Below are 14,128 nucleotides of genomic sequence, written 5' to 3'. Positions count from 1 at the left end.
TAAATGCCTGACGTCACGCAAGCTATCTTCAGTCTAACACCTCTTCTCGCTCCCAGAAGCAACTCTAAGATGGCTAGTAAGGTAGCTATTGAGCTAGCTAACTGTTCACAGACCAAGCTAACAACTAAGTCGCCGAAATCTTCTCAATAGCTGTGCTTGGTTGTTCTGAGTTCTTCTACCGTTGGTCTGTCACCAAACTACCTGCGCTAGCTACCAAACCTCCAGTCACCGCGAGCACAAAGAAAAAGAGGTGGGCTACCTTGGGAGCTAGCCTCAGGGTGGGAGAGCGGGCACTACCAGAGACCTGCTCCCCCCCCACCAGGAAAGGTTTTGTCCCAGTTCGAGTTTGTGAAGCCACATTCAGGGCAATTCAAACAGCCTGCAGAGCCAGCGTTGGAGCTCACAGTTCACAACCGAACGAAAAGGAGAACGATCACACACAGCTAGAGCTCAGTGGAGCCAGAGCTGTGGTCAGAAAGCACACACCAGTGTACACTCACACACCAGTTTTTGAAAACGCAAATATCTCCCTTCACAACAAACTCAATAAAATTGTTCCCAGGCTCACAACCAGGTCATGAACCGAGGGCACAGCCGCAACAAAAAACATGATAAATGTGTCAAAAATGACACTAGTACAGAACGTGGCCATGCAGCTGCACATGAGGCCAACAGGGGGAGCTCAGCAGCTTTCCCTATGAAAGAGAACACGGACCAACAGCAGCTACAGCTTACTCAGCCAGCACTGAACAATGCTCTTACAGAAGCACTTTCCAGCCCACTAGTGAGAAAAATCCAGCTGTGGCAAGCGTGCAGGGCATCAGATTGGGGGCTGAAGACCATATCCTTAGGATAAAGGCTCCAATTTGGAACAACTCCTCCCTGTTTCCAAGGCATAGAACACTCATATGCCCGGGGAGAACACGCACGCATTTTGCAGGGGGAAATATTACCTCTGCAGAACAAAAATGCAATTCGGCTGGTCCCGCAGGAGCCAAGCAGAGATGGCTTTTACTTCAGATATTTTCTCATACCGAAAAAAGGCGGGGGACTCCGATCGATATTAGATCTGTGAGTTCTGAACGCATATCTGAGACAGTATATGTTCAGGATGCTGACACACGCAGCTCTGATAAGGTTTGTGCATCGAGAAGACTGGTTGATCTCCGTAGACTTGAAAGATGCATATTTTCACATCTCTATACACCCCCCTTACAGAAAGTATCTCAGATTTGCTTTTCAGGGGAAGAAAAATAATATCTCATACTTCCCTTTGGCCTCTAACGGTAAGCCCACGCGTGTTTGTGAAATGGCTGCAGTCGCACCTCTGAGGAAAAAGGGAATACGTAATACTATGTATATAGACGACTGGCTGATTGCAGCTCAGTCTCTGGGGGAACTTATGGCGCATGCCGAGATGCTGATATCACATCTGGTGGCTCTAGGTTTCACAGTCAACTGGGAGAAGAGTATCCTAACCCCAGTGCAAACAATCACCTTCATCGGGATATCCCTGAATTCAGACAAGTTCAGAGCATGCCTCTCAGCAGAACGATTGAAAGCCTTCCAGGCTTGTATGGCAGTTTTTTGCAGAGGCGCACTCGGGAAATTTAGACTGTGCCACAGACTGCTTGGTCTGATGGCGTCAGCACTGTCGGTCATTACGTTCGGCTGTTTGCACATGCAACTGTTTCAACGGTGGGTAGCATCGCTCTGAGACATTTTCTACCTTTTATCAGAGGGCACTATGTTTTGGTCAGAACAGACAATACAATGGTGGTTGCATACATCAATAGGCAGGGAGGCCTGTGCTCACATCATTTACACATGCTGGCACACAGACTGATAGCCTCAGACTGACAGCTCACGCCTTCTGCCAGGGGTGATGAACAGGGGTGCGGACCTCCTGTCCAGAGGCAATCCCTGCTACAAGGAGTGGAGACTCCACAGCGGGGTTGTAACTCAAATATGGCAGTGGTATGGTCAGGCGGAGGTAGACCTCTTTGCATCAGAGGAGAACACTCAATGTCCGAGATTTTTCTCCCTGATCGAGGAGGGCGCTTCAACGGGGCTGGATGCCCTAGAACACCAGTGGCCTCCAGTTCTCTTGTATGCTTTTCCACCGCTAGAACCTATTATTCCTACCCTCACCAGGGTGTGAGAGAGGAAACGTTCACTTGTCCTGGTAGCTCCCCGCTGGCCGGGTAAGCACTGGTTAGCAGAGATTTTCCAGTCACTTCAAGGTGAGCCGTGGCGGCTCCCTCTCTGCAGAGATTTCCCAACACAGGTACATGGAGAAATATTTTATCTTCATCCGAAGCGCCTGGCTCTGTGGGCCTGGCCTGTGAGAAGGTGAATCTGGCAGCCAATAGGCTTCCCCAGAACGTCACTGACACAATTCAGAGCGCAAGAGCAGTCTCAACATGTAGCGCATATGAGGGAAAATGGCATTTGAGGGTTGGTGCCCAAAAACCTTGTTTTTGGGCACCAACTTTAGGCAACTTTAGCCTTTAGGCTTGGCTTTTTCCGCTGTCAAAGTATACTTGGGAGCTATTTCAGCTTGCCAGCTTGCCTTTGGAGACAAAACAATGGGGCAACATCCTCTGGTGTGCCAGTTCATGAAGGGTGCACGATGGCTCTGGCCAGTGTCCAAAAGCCTCACTCCTTCATGAGATTTACCGATGGTACTTGATGCCTTGTCACATGTACCTTTCGAACCTTTGGAGCAAGTTGAGCTTAAAGTGCTCTCATTTAAGACAACTTTGTTAGTTGCATTGGTTTCTGCCAAGCTAGTTGAGCTTTTTCAGTAAACCCCTCCTGCATGCAGTTTACTGAGAGGAATCATATCACATCTGGCTTATATACCATTATATACCATCCGGCTTATATACCAAAGGTTTTTAATCCTTGTGTTTGTGTCATTTCACTACATAAAGGCAAGCCCCTAACGAAGCAATGCCTTTCCCATTGGATAGTCGGAGATATTGCTATTGCCTATCAGAGTAAAGGCCTTGCACTCCCTGCAGGTCTACGAGCTCATTCCACTCGTGGCATGGCCTCATCCTGGGCACTGTTTCAGGGTATACCTTTGGAGGACATATGTGATGCTGCCAGCTGGGCAACTCCTCACACTTTCACTAGGCTCTATAGACTGGATGTCACAGCACCCACTCTGACTCACACAGTTCTGGGCGTGGGATCCACACTTGGATAACTGCAGGATGCATCTTTTCTTCTTCAATTATGCTTCTCTGGCAATACGGGAGTCATCATATCCTATAGTGAGATACTGAAACAAATGTTGAAAGAGAACTTTAGGTTAAGGAATTAACCCCAGTTCTCTGAAACATGAGTGAGGTATCTCACCAGATCACCCTCCTTGCCTGGAGCGAGGAAGAGGTGTGTTAAAAAGACTGAAGATTGCTTGCGTGATGTCAGGCATTTATACTGAGAGGAAGTACCTTCTCCTGGAGCCGACCTCACTTCTACCGGCCAGTCAGGACTGGCGTATTGTAGTAGAGCTTCAGGGGGACAGGTGCCGGGGGCGTGTCCCATAGTGAGATACCTCACTCATGTTTCAGACAACCGGGGTTAATTAACCCAGTGGTTCCCAAAGATTTTCTGGGCTGTCCTATGGATTACAATAAAATCCCCAAAAAAGAAATATCAACTGGGCACACACATCGTTCAACCAGACATAAACCTATACACATATTTTGTTTTCAAACTCCGCTGAAGTTTATTTCACACTTCAGGTTGCAACAAAACACTCTACAAACCATCTTTACAGTGAAACACTGTTTTTTTTTTCTCATTCATCCATACTGCTTCCCACGCCCACCCTGCAATGCCACTGTGCTCCCCTCACTTTGGGAACCACTGCCTTAACCTAAAGTTCTACTTATGAAGCCTATGTTTAGTTCTGGTTTCTGTAGCTGAATATCATGTCATGTCCCTCTGCCTTCAACATGATCTGTCATCACCAGTCGGGTGGTGACAGATACTAATTAACCTATAGGTGCCCTTAAATCTGAATCAGTGTAATTTCCCATTTTTAGATTTGTTTGTTTGTTTGCTTAGGTTTGAGTGAAATGCACAAGATTGTACCACTAAAAGTTCTACCAGTGGTAACATTTAACCAAGCTGCCACCTGTGGTCCAAATTTGAAGCATTTGCCATCTATCTGCATGATTTTATCTATTATTTAACAATCTAATTTTAATACAATATCAGTACCAAACTTTTGTTTAGATTTCCAATGTTATGAATTATAAAACAGGTCAGATTTACAATCGTATCATCAACATGTTATAGGTTTGGGCTGGTGTAGGACTCTTGTGCTATAACCTTTAAAATTAATTGTTTTACTGTATCATAGTTAGAATTGTATTGCTTAATAAGAGCTGATTATTTTGCTGCTAAACTAGTGTAACATACAGTGGCTTGCAAAAGTATTCATACCCCTTGAACTGTTCCGTATTTTGTCACATTACAACCACAAACATGAATATATTTTATTCAATTCTTATGTGACCAACACAAGTGTTATACTATTGTGAAATAGGAATAAAATTATACATGATTCAAAACTTTTTTTATAAATAAAAAACTGAAAAGTGTGGTGTGCAAACGTATTCAGGCCTCCTGAGTCAATACTTTGTGGAAGTACCTTTTCCTGCTATTCCAGCTGCTGGTGTTTAGGGTTTGTCTCTACCAGCTTAGCATGTTTAGTGACTGAAAGTTTGCCCATTCTTCTTTGCAAATCAGCTCAAGTTTAGTCAAATTAGATGGAGAGCGTTTGTGAACAGTAGTTTTCATATCTGGCCATATATTCTGGATTGGGTATAGGTCTGGTTTTCTTCAAAAAGGGAAAATGGGTTGTATGAATACGTTTGCACACCACATTTTTCAGTTTTTAATTTGTAAAAACTGTTTTGAGTCACGTACATTTTCATTTGTACGTGTACGTTGCAATGTGACAAAATATAGGAACGTTCAAAGGGTATGAATTAGAGGTGTGCCGATCGATCGGCCACCGATCATAATCAGCCGAATTCCATGAAAAAGTGTGTATGATCGGTGATCCCCGATCACTGTCTCTAGTTGCCGATCACCTATGTCACTTTGCAGCCTGCATGTTCAGCTGATTTCCTCTTTCCTTCACACTGAGGAAGGAAAGAGGCAACAAATCCTATTGTGTGGAACTATAACACTCAGAGTGAATGGGGACATTTGCGTGTTGCGGCGGAAAATTACCTCAGGGGTGAAAGACGTCAAAATGCATCAGCAGGTAAAGCAGCCCACAACTACCAACTCTTACCCGGAAGAGCGTGACGGTCAGATAGCTAAACAAATAACCTTGAGAAGACTTTTTCAAGTCTTCGAGAAGTTCGAAGACTTCAAAAATAATTCAAGTCTTCGAGCTGTGGTGTAAGATGCTGGTTCTGCTCTCCCTGTTGAACCATCACTACGCGCTACTGGTAGTAATATTTCACAGACGGAACGCCACTCAACCTCCACGAGACAGTGAACTCTCACACTGAACATCTGCTTAAGCTGTAGCATGTAACTTTAAAAAAAAGATTTTAGATATGTATTAATATGTCTATAGTTTAGATGAATTTATTGCCAGATCATTTTTCCATTTTGCCAGATAACATAGTATCATTTATACCTAATGCAAAAAATTAACAGCCATTCCAGGCGATCGGCAGAGATCGGTATTGGAATCAGCAGCAAAAACCCTGATCGGAGCATCCCTAGTATGAATACTTCTTCAAGCCACTTTATAAAGTAGCTACACCAATAATTATTCTATAATAGAAATACTATAAACTATAAAATCCAGTTTGGATAGAGGCATTTAGAGAACAGATGTATCCAATATTAATCAATGGATATTTTAAACAAAGTTAAATATCAATAGCTGATCATTTTAAGTAATGGTCAGCTATGAAACCAGGGGGATATTTTGAACAAATGAAAGCAGTGGGATTTCTCTCCAACTGAACCAGAGCTAAGAGGACATGCTGACAGAGATAGGGAGTGATGAATAGTTGGAGGAATTTTACAGCTGAGTGGTTAAATAAGGATACGTGTTCATCACACTGGAGCACCAGAATTGAGTAATGCTTGCCTGTCAAAATGAGGCCATATGATAGTCCCACTAGTTTACTTGGCTTTTTTGTTTTTACTTATTTGTGCATTTAGTACTCATCCCTCAGTTGTACAGGGATGTGGCATTCCATGTCACTTTTGTTGACATGCCCTTGGATAAACATCACATTGTTAGCATGTCATCATATTAACATGAACTGTAAGTGAATAATAGTAATGTAACCTGTCCTCCTTTACAGAAATGCAGATATATATTCACATGTGTGATGTAAACATTCTTGCCAGTGATGAGCAGTGAAATAGTCTATTATAAAGTTAGTAAGCACCTACCAGGCTGTTTCATACCTCTACCCCTTCTCCCACAGCTAGCTATATAGTGAGCTAGTCATAATCACCATGCTAGTAATTCTTGCTGCAACACATAGTAGCTTGTAAACCTGGCCTCTCTGTCTGCAGCTATACTGCTACTGCCCCAGCATGACAAACACCCCAAAGTCTGTCCTAACTGTTGCTTTTGTTCTCCTTTTAGTCTCATACTCTTTTTCATCACACTATTTTACTTTTACTTTTATTTTAACTTTCTTTCTCTCATTTTGTGGTGTGTTGTTTTTTTTATACCTTCATTGTTTCTGCTTGTGTCCAGTTTACAGTGTCAATTAATAAAAGACCTGCACTTGGTGGCTAAAGCCCCTAAACAGATTCCTTCCAGTATTATTTGTATGGATGGTCAGGTGGAATAGGATTGAGAAATGTCATTTTATTTTCAGTGAGCCTGTGTAAGCCTCTTATGCTGCTTCAGATTTGCTACCTGGTGTTTCCTGGTACTTGCTGAGGAACTTTTTAGCCAATTAGCTTACATTGTAAAAGCAACAAACACATTGGACTTGCTGAGGTTTATGGGCTTCAGGCCATCGTACCGTTTACAAAATCTATGTTGATATAGTTTCCTGGGGGTCCACGTTGAGCAGGGCCTCACATGGAACATGAACACCTTCGAGCTGATAAAAAAGGCCCAGCAAAGACTGTACTTCCTGAGGGTTCTCAGGAGGAACAACATCAAGGAGAAGCTGCTGGTGTCCTTCTACAAGTGCTCCATAGAGAGCATACTGACTTACTGTATCTGCGTATGGTATAACAGCAGCACTACGGCTCAATGGAAAGCTCTCCAAAGGGTTGTGAATACAGCCCAAAAAATCATTGGCTGCCCTCTCCCCTCACTGGAGGACCTGCACAGTGACCGCTGTCTAAGAAAAGCACAACACATCACAAAGGACACTTCTCACCCTGGACATTCTCTGTTCACACTGCTGCCTTCAGGCAGAAGATACAGAGCAACCAGAACAAGAACCAACCGTCTCAGAGGCAGTTTCTACCCGATAGCAATAACAAAACTAAATGCAATCAAAAACAACCATTAATCATCATAAATGATGTATGTGAGAATGTGGCTGTTCTTTTTTTTTTTTTTTTTTTTTTTTTGCCAGTTGTTTGTTGATTCTTGCATTGTGTGTGAATTGTGAGACAGTTATTTTTTGTTTTTGGGCATGTGCACCGACTGATGGCACCCTTTGAATTTCGTTGTCCTTGTGACAATGACAATAAAGACTTATCTTATCTTAAGTCAGTGTTGTAGTCAAGACCACCAAACCCGAGATCAAGTCAATACTAAGGCCAGAGATACCAAATCTTTCGAATTTCAAAAGACTTGTCTTGAAAGTCTTAGTTGAGACAAGACCAAAACTTTTAGGGTCCGAGGCCGAGTTGAGAGCAAGACTGAGGGAGGTCGAGACCGAGTCAAGACAACAACCAATGCTCTGTACTACATGATACAATAAAATTTTAATGATTAAAATTACTTCTCAAATTGATCTTAAAGATCCACATTCCAACAAAACACCTAGATATTAAATACTATATAATATACTGTATAATATAATATATCTGCGCCACAATCCGCAGAGGTTTCATGCCTCCCCTGACAAGAGAAAGCCCTGGGTGGTTGCCCATATTGACAATAATGGCAATATTGCCTATGTCAGAAACCAACACTGTCTGCACCATTAAGCATAGCAATTAAGGCAATGTAGTAATGGTAAACAACGCTCAATTATAAAAACTGACCAAATAGCAACAATCAAGAAGTAACCAAGCAGAAAGAGCGCACCATGACTTTCTCACCTTGCCTACTGCTGCATGAAGCCAGGCAGCACACAGAGCTATAATGTCTACCAACATGACAGGTGACGAAAATAATCAGAATGTTCTGTATGATCTTACGTTCTTGTATTTTACCTATTCTATGATTAAATAAATACATTCAATCATCGAATAAATCATTGAATAAATATATTTATTCTATGATAGAATAATAGAAATTATTCTATTTATGATAAAATAGAATAATGATAGTTATTGGAGTGTGCGCAGAGCAATAAAAAAAACAAAAAAAACGGTTCTCAGTGAGACTCCAATACTATTGTTCATAATAAAGATTCAGAAGGACGTCTCATTTGTGAACGTCACATCACTACATTGCAGACTTCAGTCACAGCGTTGTCGCACAAGTGTGGCACGACAAGTGCAGTAAGTGACAAATATGCTGCATTTTTCACAAATGCAACATATTTGTCACATTTTCAAGCTAAAAGTCGTCTAACTCTGGTCTCCAGTTGATTTCACTATAAAATGGTCACAGTTTCAACTGATTTTAATAACATGTCAAATATAGCTCCTGCTGGACTGCTTCACACTCACTTCTTCATACTCACTCAGCCTCATGCAAACCTAAAATTAAACCATATTTACATGAATGGTGTACCAAATACCCAAATCTGACCGTTCCTTGCCGGTGCTTCACTTTTTCTGTCAGTGATTGCACTCTGTTAACTTGGCACAGGTTTTCAGGTGGTAATTTACTCATAATTCATTGTGGTGCAGTGCAGTTTTTGTCTTATGAATTTGATATTCTTGTACATGTTGCCTGGCAAATAAGAAATATGTGAACAAGTTAGTTGAGAATTCACAACTTGGACTTAATCAGATTGATTAAAAAGTATTGAAAAAAAACAAATCTACCATTAATTGCAGCTTATTCATCTCAAAGTATACACCACATTGCTAAAAGTATTTGCTTTTCTGTCTTCACATACACATGAAATTGAGTGGCATTTCATTCTTAATCCATATGATGTCAGCTAGTAAATATGTTTCTTACAGGAGAGCATTTATGACATTAGACACTAATGTGGAACAATAAGGCAAGGGTTGTTCATGGTTCTAACATAGCCTAAACGTGTTTTATTGGGTGGAGGCCAGTTTTCTGTTAAGGCCATTCAAATCTTTCTTTATCAAAGTAGTTCATCTTTGTCTTTATAAATATTACAATTATGCACTGCCATACACGAATGCTGGAACAGGAAGGGACTATCCCTAAACTGTTCCCACAAAGTTAGGAATTTAAGTGCCAGACCCAAACCCGTCCATTGGTTTGCCAAAGAGGTGTGATTCATTACTTTAGAGAACAGGCCTCCACTGCCCTGAAGTCCAGCAGTAGTATGTTTTAGAGCACAGTGTCCAAAGCTTTGCAGATTGCTGCTCAACCATTTAAACCCATTCAATAAAGTTCTATATGCAAGCTTCTTGAGCTAATCTGAAGGCCACATACAATTTGGAGATATGTAGATATTGACTCTGCAGAAAGAGCAGTGACTTCTACTCACTATCTGCTGACCTATTTGCTGTAGCATAAATAGTGGTAAGGACATTCTTTTTTACTTATTGCACAGGTGGCTTAGGCCTGTTGCGATAAACAATAAATCAATCGCATATAAATGAAAATGATCAACCTCATTTTAATTTATCAGCTTTATCATTTCTTCCTGCCTTGTTCTCTTTCTATTGATGACACTGGATGAAAAAAGCCTCAACTCTGGTGCTCTCCACTGACCCCTCCCTTTCTTATTTCCTTAGTTTAAGGGAGGAGTGAACTATTGCATCAGGTGGTTGGATATGCCCATCTTCTCTATCTAAATCTAATGATTGAAGGGCAATATAGTATACAGACTTCATAACCTGTACTCTGTTGGTTGAATGTAGTTATTATTTCCATTTTGGTTTTATGTTTATTTTTTATTCATTTTTTTGTTAACAGAGACTGAGAGTCCATTTTATTTTTGTTTTTGGTTGTTTTGTTTGTTTACCAGTTCTAGTGTTAAGTGTTCTTAACTCTTTATTTCTTCTGGAAAGAAAGTGTATTTATTTTTGGCAGTATGTGCTTGCATTATGTCATTACCATTACATCAGTTTAAAATGGTCTTCAAACAATATTATCGTTTATCGCAATCATTTTTGAGATAATTAATCACTCAGCAAAATTTGTTATTGTGACAGGCCTAGGCATCATGTCATGGTACCAGGTGAGAATTCTCTGAGCCCCTAAGACTGACCAGTTCTATAACAAATATCAGTAGAGAATGCATGCAGAGGTTCTGGGTTTTATACCTTTGTGGTCATGGAACGCCTGGAACACCTGAATTCAGTGATTTAGAAAGGTGAGCACATACTTTTGGCAGCACAGTGTATGCCTTATTATAATCCATTTAAACATTTGCCTGTCTCTGCTGTTGTAGAATAATGTAGTTGCTAATGCTCCTACTTCTGGACAACCAGCCAGGCAGCGCTGGATGAGCGGAATTAAGAGTGTGTCTGTCTCTGCAGACGTCTTTCCATTCCACTGCTCTCACTACCTTTCCTCCACCCATTTGCTTTTAGAGTAGTAACTCACTGCAATGTAGATTAATCAGAATGATTTAATTAAGTTGGCCACCACACACATATCAAACTGAGATACAAGGCATACTATAAACTCAGCCAATTATCTCCTGATCTCCTGCTAGACGGGGTGGTGGTGGACACAGGGGTGCATGGCTGCCTGCCTGTCCCTGTCCCCACACGTCCTTCAACCCTCCACCTGTGAACAACAGCAGATCTTATTACTACAGCTGCCCCATCCTCACCCTGACTTTACTCACTGGGATAGAGCGCAACATTAGAGATAAGCAGCTACAGATTGGGTTCTTGTGATTACTTGTGGAATAAACTTAATTCTCTACACTGTTGCAACCCTTGGTCATTTTTATTTTAAGGTTGCAGAGTGTGATATGCTCACTGAGCAGTCTTTGTGGTGTTAAGTTGGACTAAATGAATCGCTGTTGTCATTTAATCCACCATTGCAACAACAATGTGAGCAATGTGGCCACAACGATGTGGCCAGTGCCACAACCTTCAATCACAAAGGACTGCTTGGATGGACTCTTAAGTGCTCTCACCTAACTTTTTATTTAGCGGCTTGAGATACAAAAGCTCAGAGTGACGGGAACAATGAGTAATGGTAAAAATATAACAGTCGCAAAAATCTTTATTGAAATTTTCACCACAGAATTACAATTACATATTTTTAAAATATCATGCAACCCGAGTTTTTAATCACTTTATTAATGGTGAACTGACATGCTCTTCTCTCATATAATCCAGTAGAAAAATGTACTTTCAACCAACTATCCCTAACTCCAAATTAGGCCTGTGGAAATAAATCAATTAATTGCATGTTAGATTAATTCAAGCTCAAAAAAGTCCATTTGTATCATTTATCATTTTTCTCTTTTCTTTCTCCCTTTCCACCAAAAACTGGATGACACAAGTTTTCAATCTGCTGCTTTGATCTCAACTAGCCCTTTTTTTAAAGGACAATTTTGTTTATAGAGTTTGTTTACATAATTCATTATAGTTATTGTTTCCTGAGACAGACTGGCGACCTGTCCAGGGTGTACCCCGCCTCTCGCCCGAAACGTTCGCTGGAGATAGGCACCAGCACCCTTCCCAACCCCACTAGGGACAAGCGTATACAGAAAATGGATGGATGTAGTTGTTTCTGTGTTTGGGTTAGGATTTATTTTGGATGTCTTCCTATTCCAGTGTTAAACATTCATTAGAAATTAAGGTTTATTGATCTACAAGAATGTGTTCTTGCATTTTTATGCCATTACCATTTTAGCGCTTGAAAATGGTCTCAAAACAATAATGATATTGCTTGTGACAATAACTTCTGGAACAATTTATTGTTCAGCAAAAACATTTATTGTGATAAACCTAGTCCAATCCTATTTGGGGGAAAAAAAATCAATACCCAATGTAGAGTGAGATGTCCTCATAGGAGCTGAGTATGTTTAAGAGTACTGATGCATCTCATAATGAAGTAGCCAATGTTCCAGTGTTCAGAAGACGAGCCAGATTGTAGGTCTCATTAGAGAAACTCAGCGTCTCTCTAATTACTCATTACTAATGGCAAGCTTCAATTTTTGTTAAAAACAAAAACAGCATAATGTGGCCAATAAATCTTTGTAAAAAATCAATGTTCGAAGTAAGATGAGTCATAAAACAACTGTTGGTGATAAAATGGGACACAGCCTAACAAATAGAGAAAACCATTTTACAAAGAAGCCAAATTATCAATTCTTTGTCAACAGCATTAATAACAATGTTCACAGTCCCATCTGCATGTCCTGTCTTTTTTTGACCAACTGAGGATCAGCTCTGCTTCTACTTTGTCTCCTTGGTATAACATATTTCAACCACAGGGTTATTTAAAGGGCTTCCCAAAGAAAAATAAACAGCAAATAAATCAAAATGCAATACACATGTAAAAATCACAGGGTGATACCAAAAGAAAAACTACAGTGATTTCTTCTAAGCTTAGCCAATTAAACTTGGCCTCCTCTCCCTGATTCCACCAAATCAGTATTGAAATTCTGTTAGTGGTGTTGATGTTCTTAGCAGGAAGAGGGGCCCCTAAATCAAATTCTGCTCAAGCCCCCATGCAACCTTGGGGTGAAACCTGCTGCACTGCACACCTCTCTGCTGGACTTAAGGGGAAAACGGGGAGATTTCATTTATGTGGCACTAGTAGAAACCAAGCTTTTCCATTTCATCACTGTTGTGTGTAAATAAGTGCCACAGAGCAGTTTATTTTATGTTGCCCGGGGTTAGGCCAGTCACAATAACAAATTTTGCTGGGCGATTAATTGTCCCAGAAATTATTGATATAAATGATAATATTGTCATTTTGAGACCATTGTTAACTGATAGCATAAAAACAACCTAACAGTCCAAATACATCTTCGATTCCCGGCCTGGTGACCATTTCTTTCCCTTCCTTCATTACCCACTGTCCTGTCAATTAACTATCAAATAAAGGTCACTAGAGCCAACAAAACCTTTAAAAAAAGTTTAAGATGGTGAGGGTCAGAGTTTCTTTGTGTCTGAGGAACAGCTGTTTGAAATTGTGTGCCAACGTGGAAGGATGGAACGTTTCAGTTTAAATTGGTTTTAACACAAATCTCTAAATATGAAAATTTTGTATGTTTACCAAACGTCAATTATTTTGACAAGCCTACCTAAAAGATTGCAGATATTTAAACCTTTCTCTCACAATATCCCCTAAACACACTATGGTTATTATATCAATGTTGTCCTGTCAACACCTCCCTCCACATTGCTGCCATAGCGCCAGCGTCCTCAGCTGTGGCACACAGAGATGGCGGATGTTTTGTGCTCTTCCTGACACAACCCCTGACTGTTCACAGGAAGGAACAGGTTTCTAGCAGGAAACCTCTGAAGCCACTGCTTTGCTATTATGATTTATTATGTTGTATTTTCCCTTTTTTACATTTTTCTCTTCTCTACTCTTACTTTAAGAACATGGATAAGATGCAGCTCCCATCTGTAACCTTGATTGTTGGCTGTGGAGTATCCTCGCTCACACTGCTGCTTCTCATCATCATCTACGTGTCTGTGTGGAAGTAAGTTAATGCTTGCAAAGAAAAAACAACACTGCTGTTATTGATGCAAGTGTTAATACCAGATCAGGGACTCAACAAGTTAAAACGTCCCATCACATGTAAATGCTTTTATTTTGTTTTATTAAACCATTTTTTGAAACTGCACATTAATATTT

The 14,128-nt window shown here is 40.7% G+C and overlaps 1 protein-coding gene across 7 annotated transcripts in view; it reads left to right on the top strand.

The window, feature by feature from the left end:
- The window catches only part of adgrb1a (adhesion G protein-coupled receptor B1a), a 176,973-nt gene that overhangs the window by 124,101 nt on the left and 38,744 nt on the right, over nt 1-14,128 (top strand). For all 7 annotated transcript variants that reach the window (XM_028016652.1, XM_028016656.1, XM_028016654.1 and 4 more), the window contains exon 19: nt 13,870-13,973. In XM_028016652.1, coding sequence (XP_027872453.1) covers nt 13,870-13,973 — 104 coding nt within the window. The remainder of the gene's footprint in view (nt 1-13,869; nt 13,974-14,128) is intronic.

This window comes from Xiphophorus couchianus, chromosome 5 (assembly GCF_001444195.1).
Source record: "Xiphophorus couchianus chromosome 5, X_couchianus-1.0, whole genome shotgun sequence".
NCBI lineage: Eukaryota > Metazoa > Chordata > Actinopteri > Cyprinodontiformes > Poeciliidae > Xiphophorus > Xiphophorus couchianus.
Note: the sequence above shows the minus strand (reverse complement) of the source record. Positions and strands in the feature narration are given on the sequence as shown.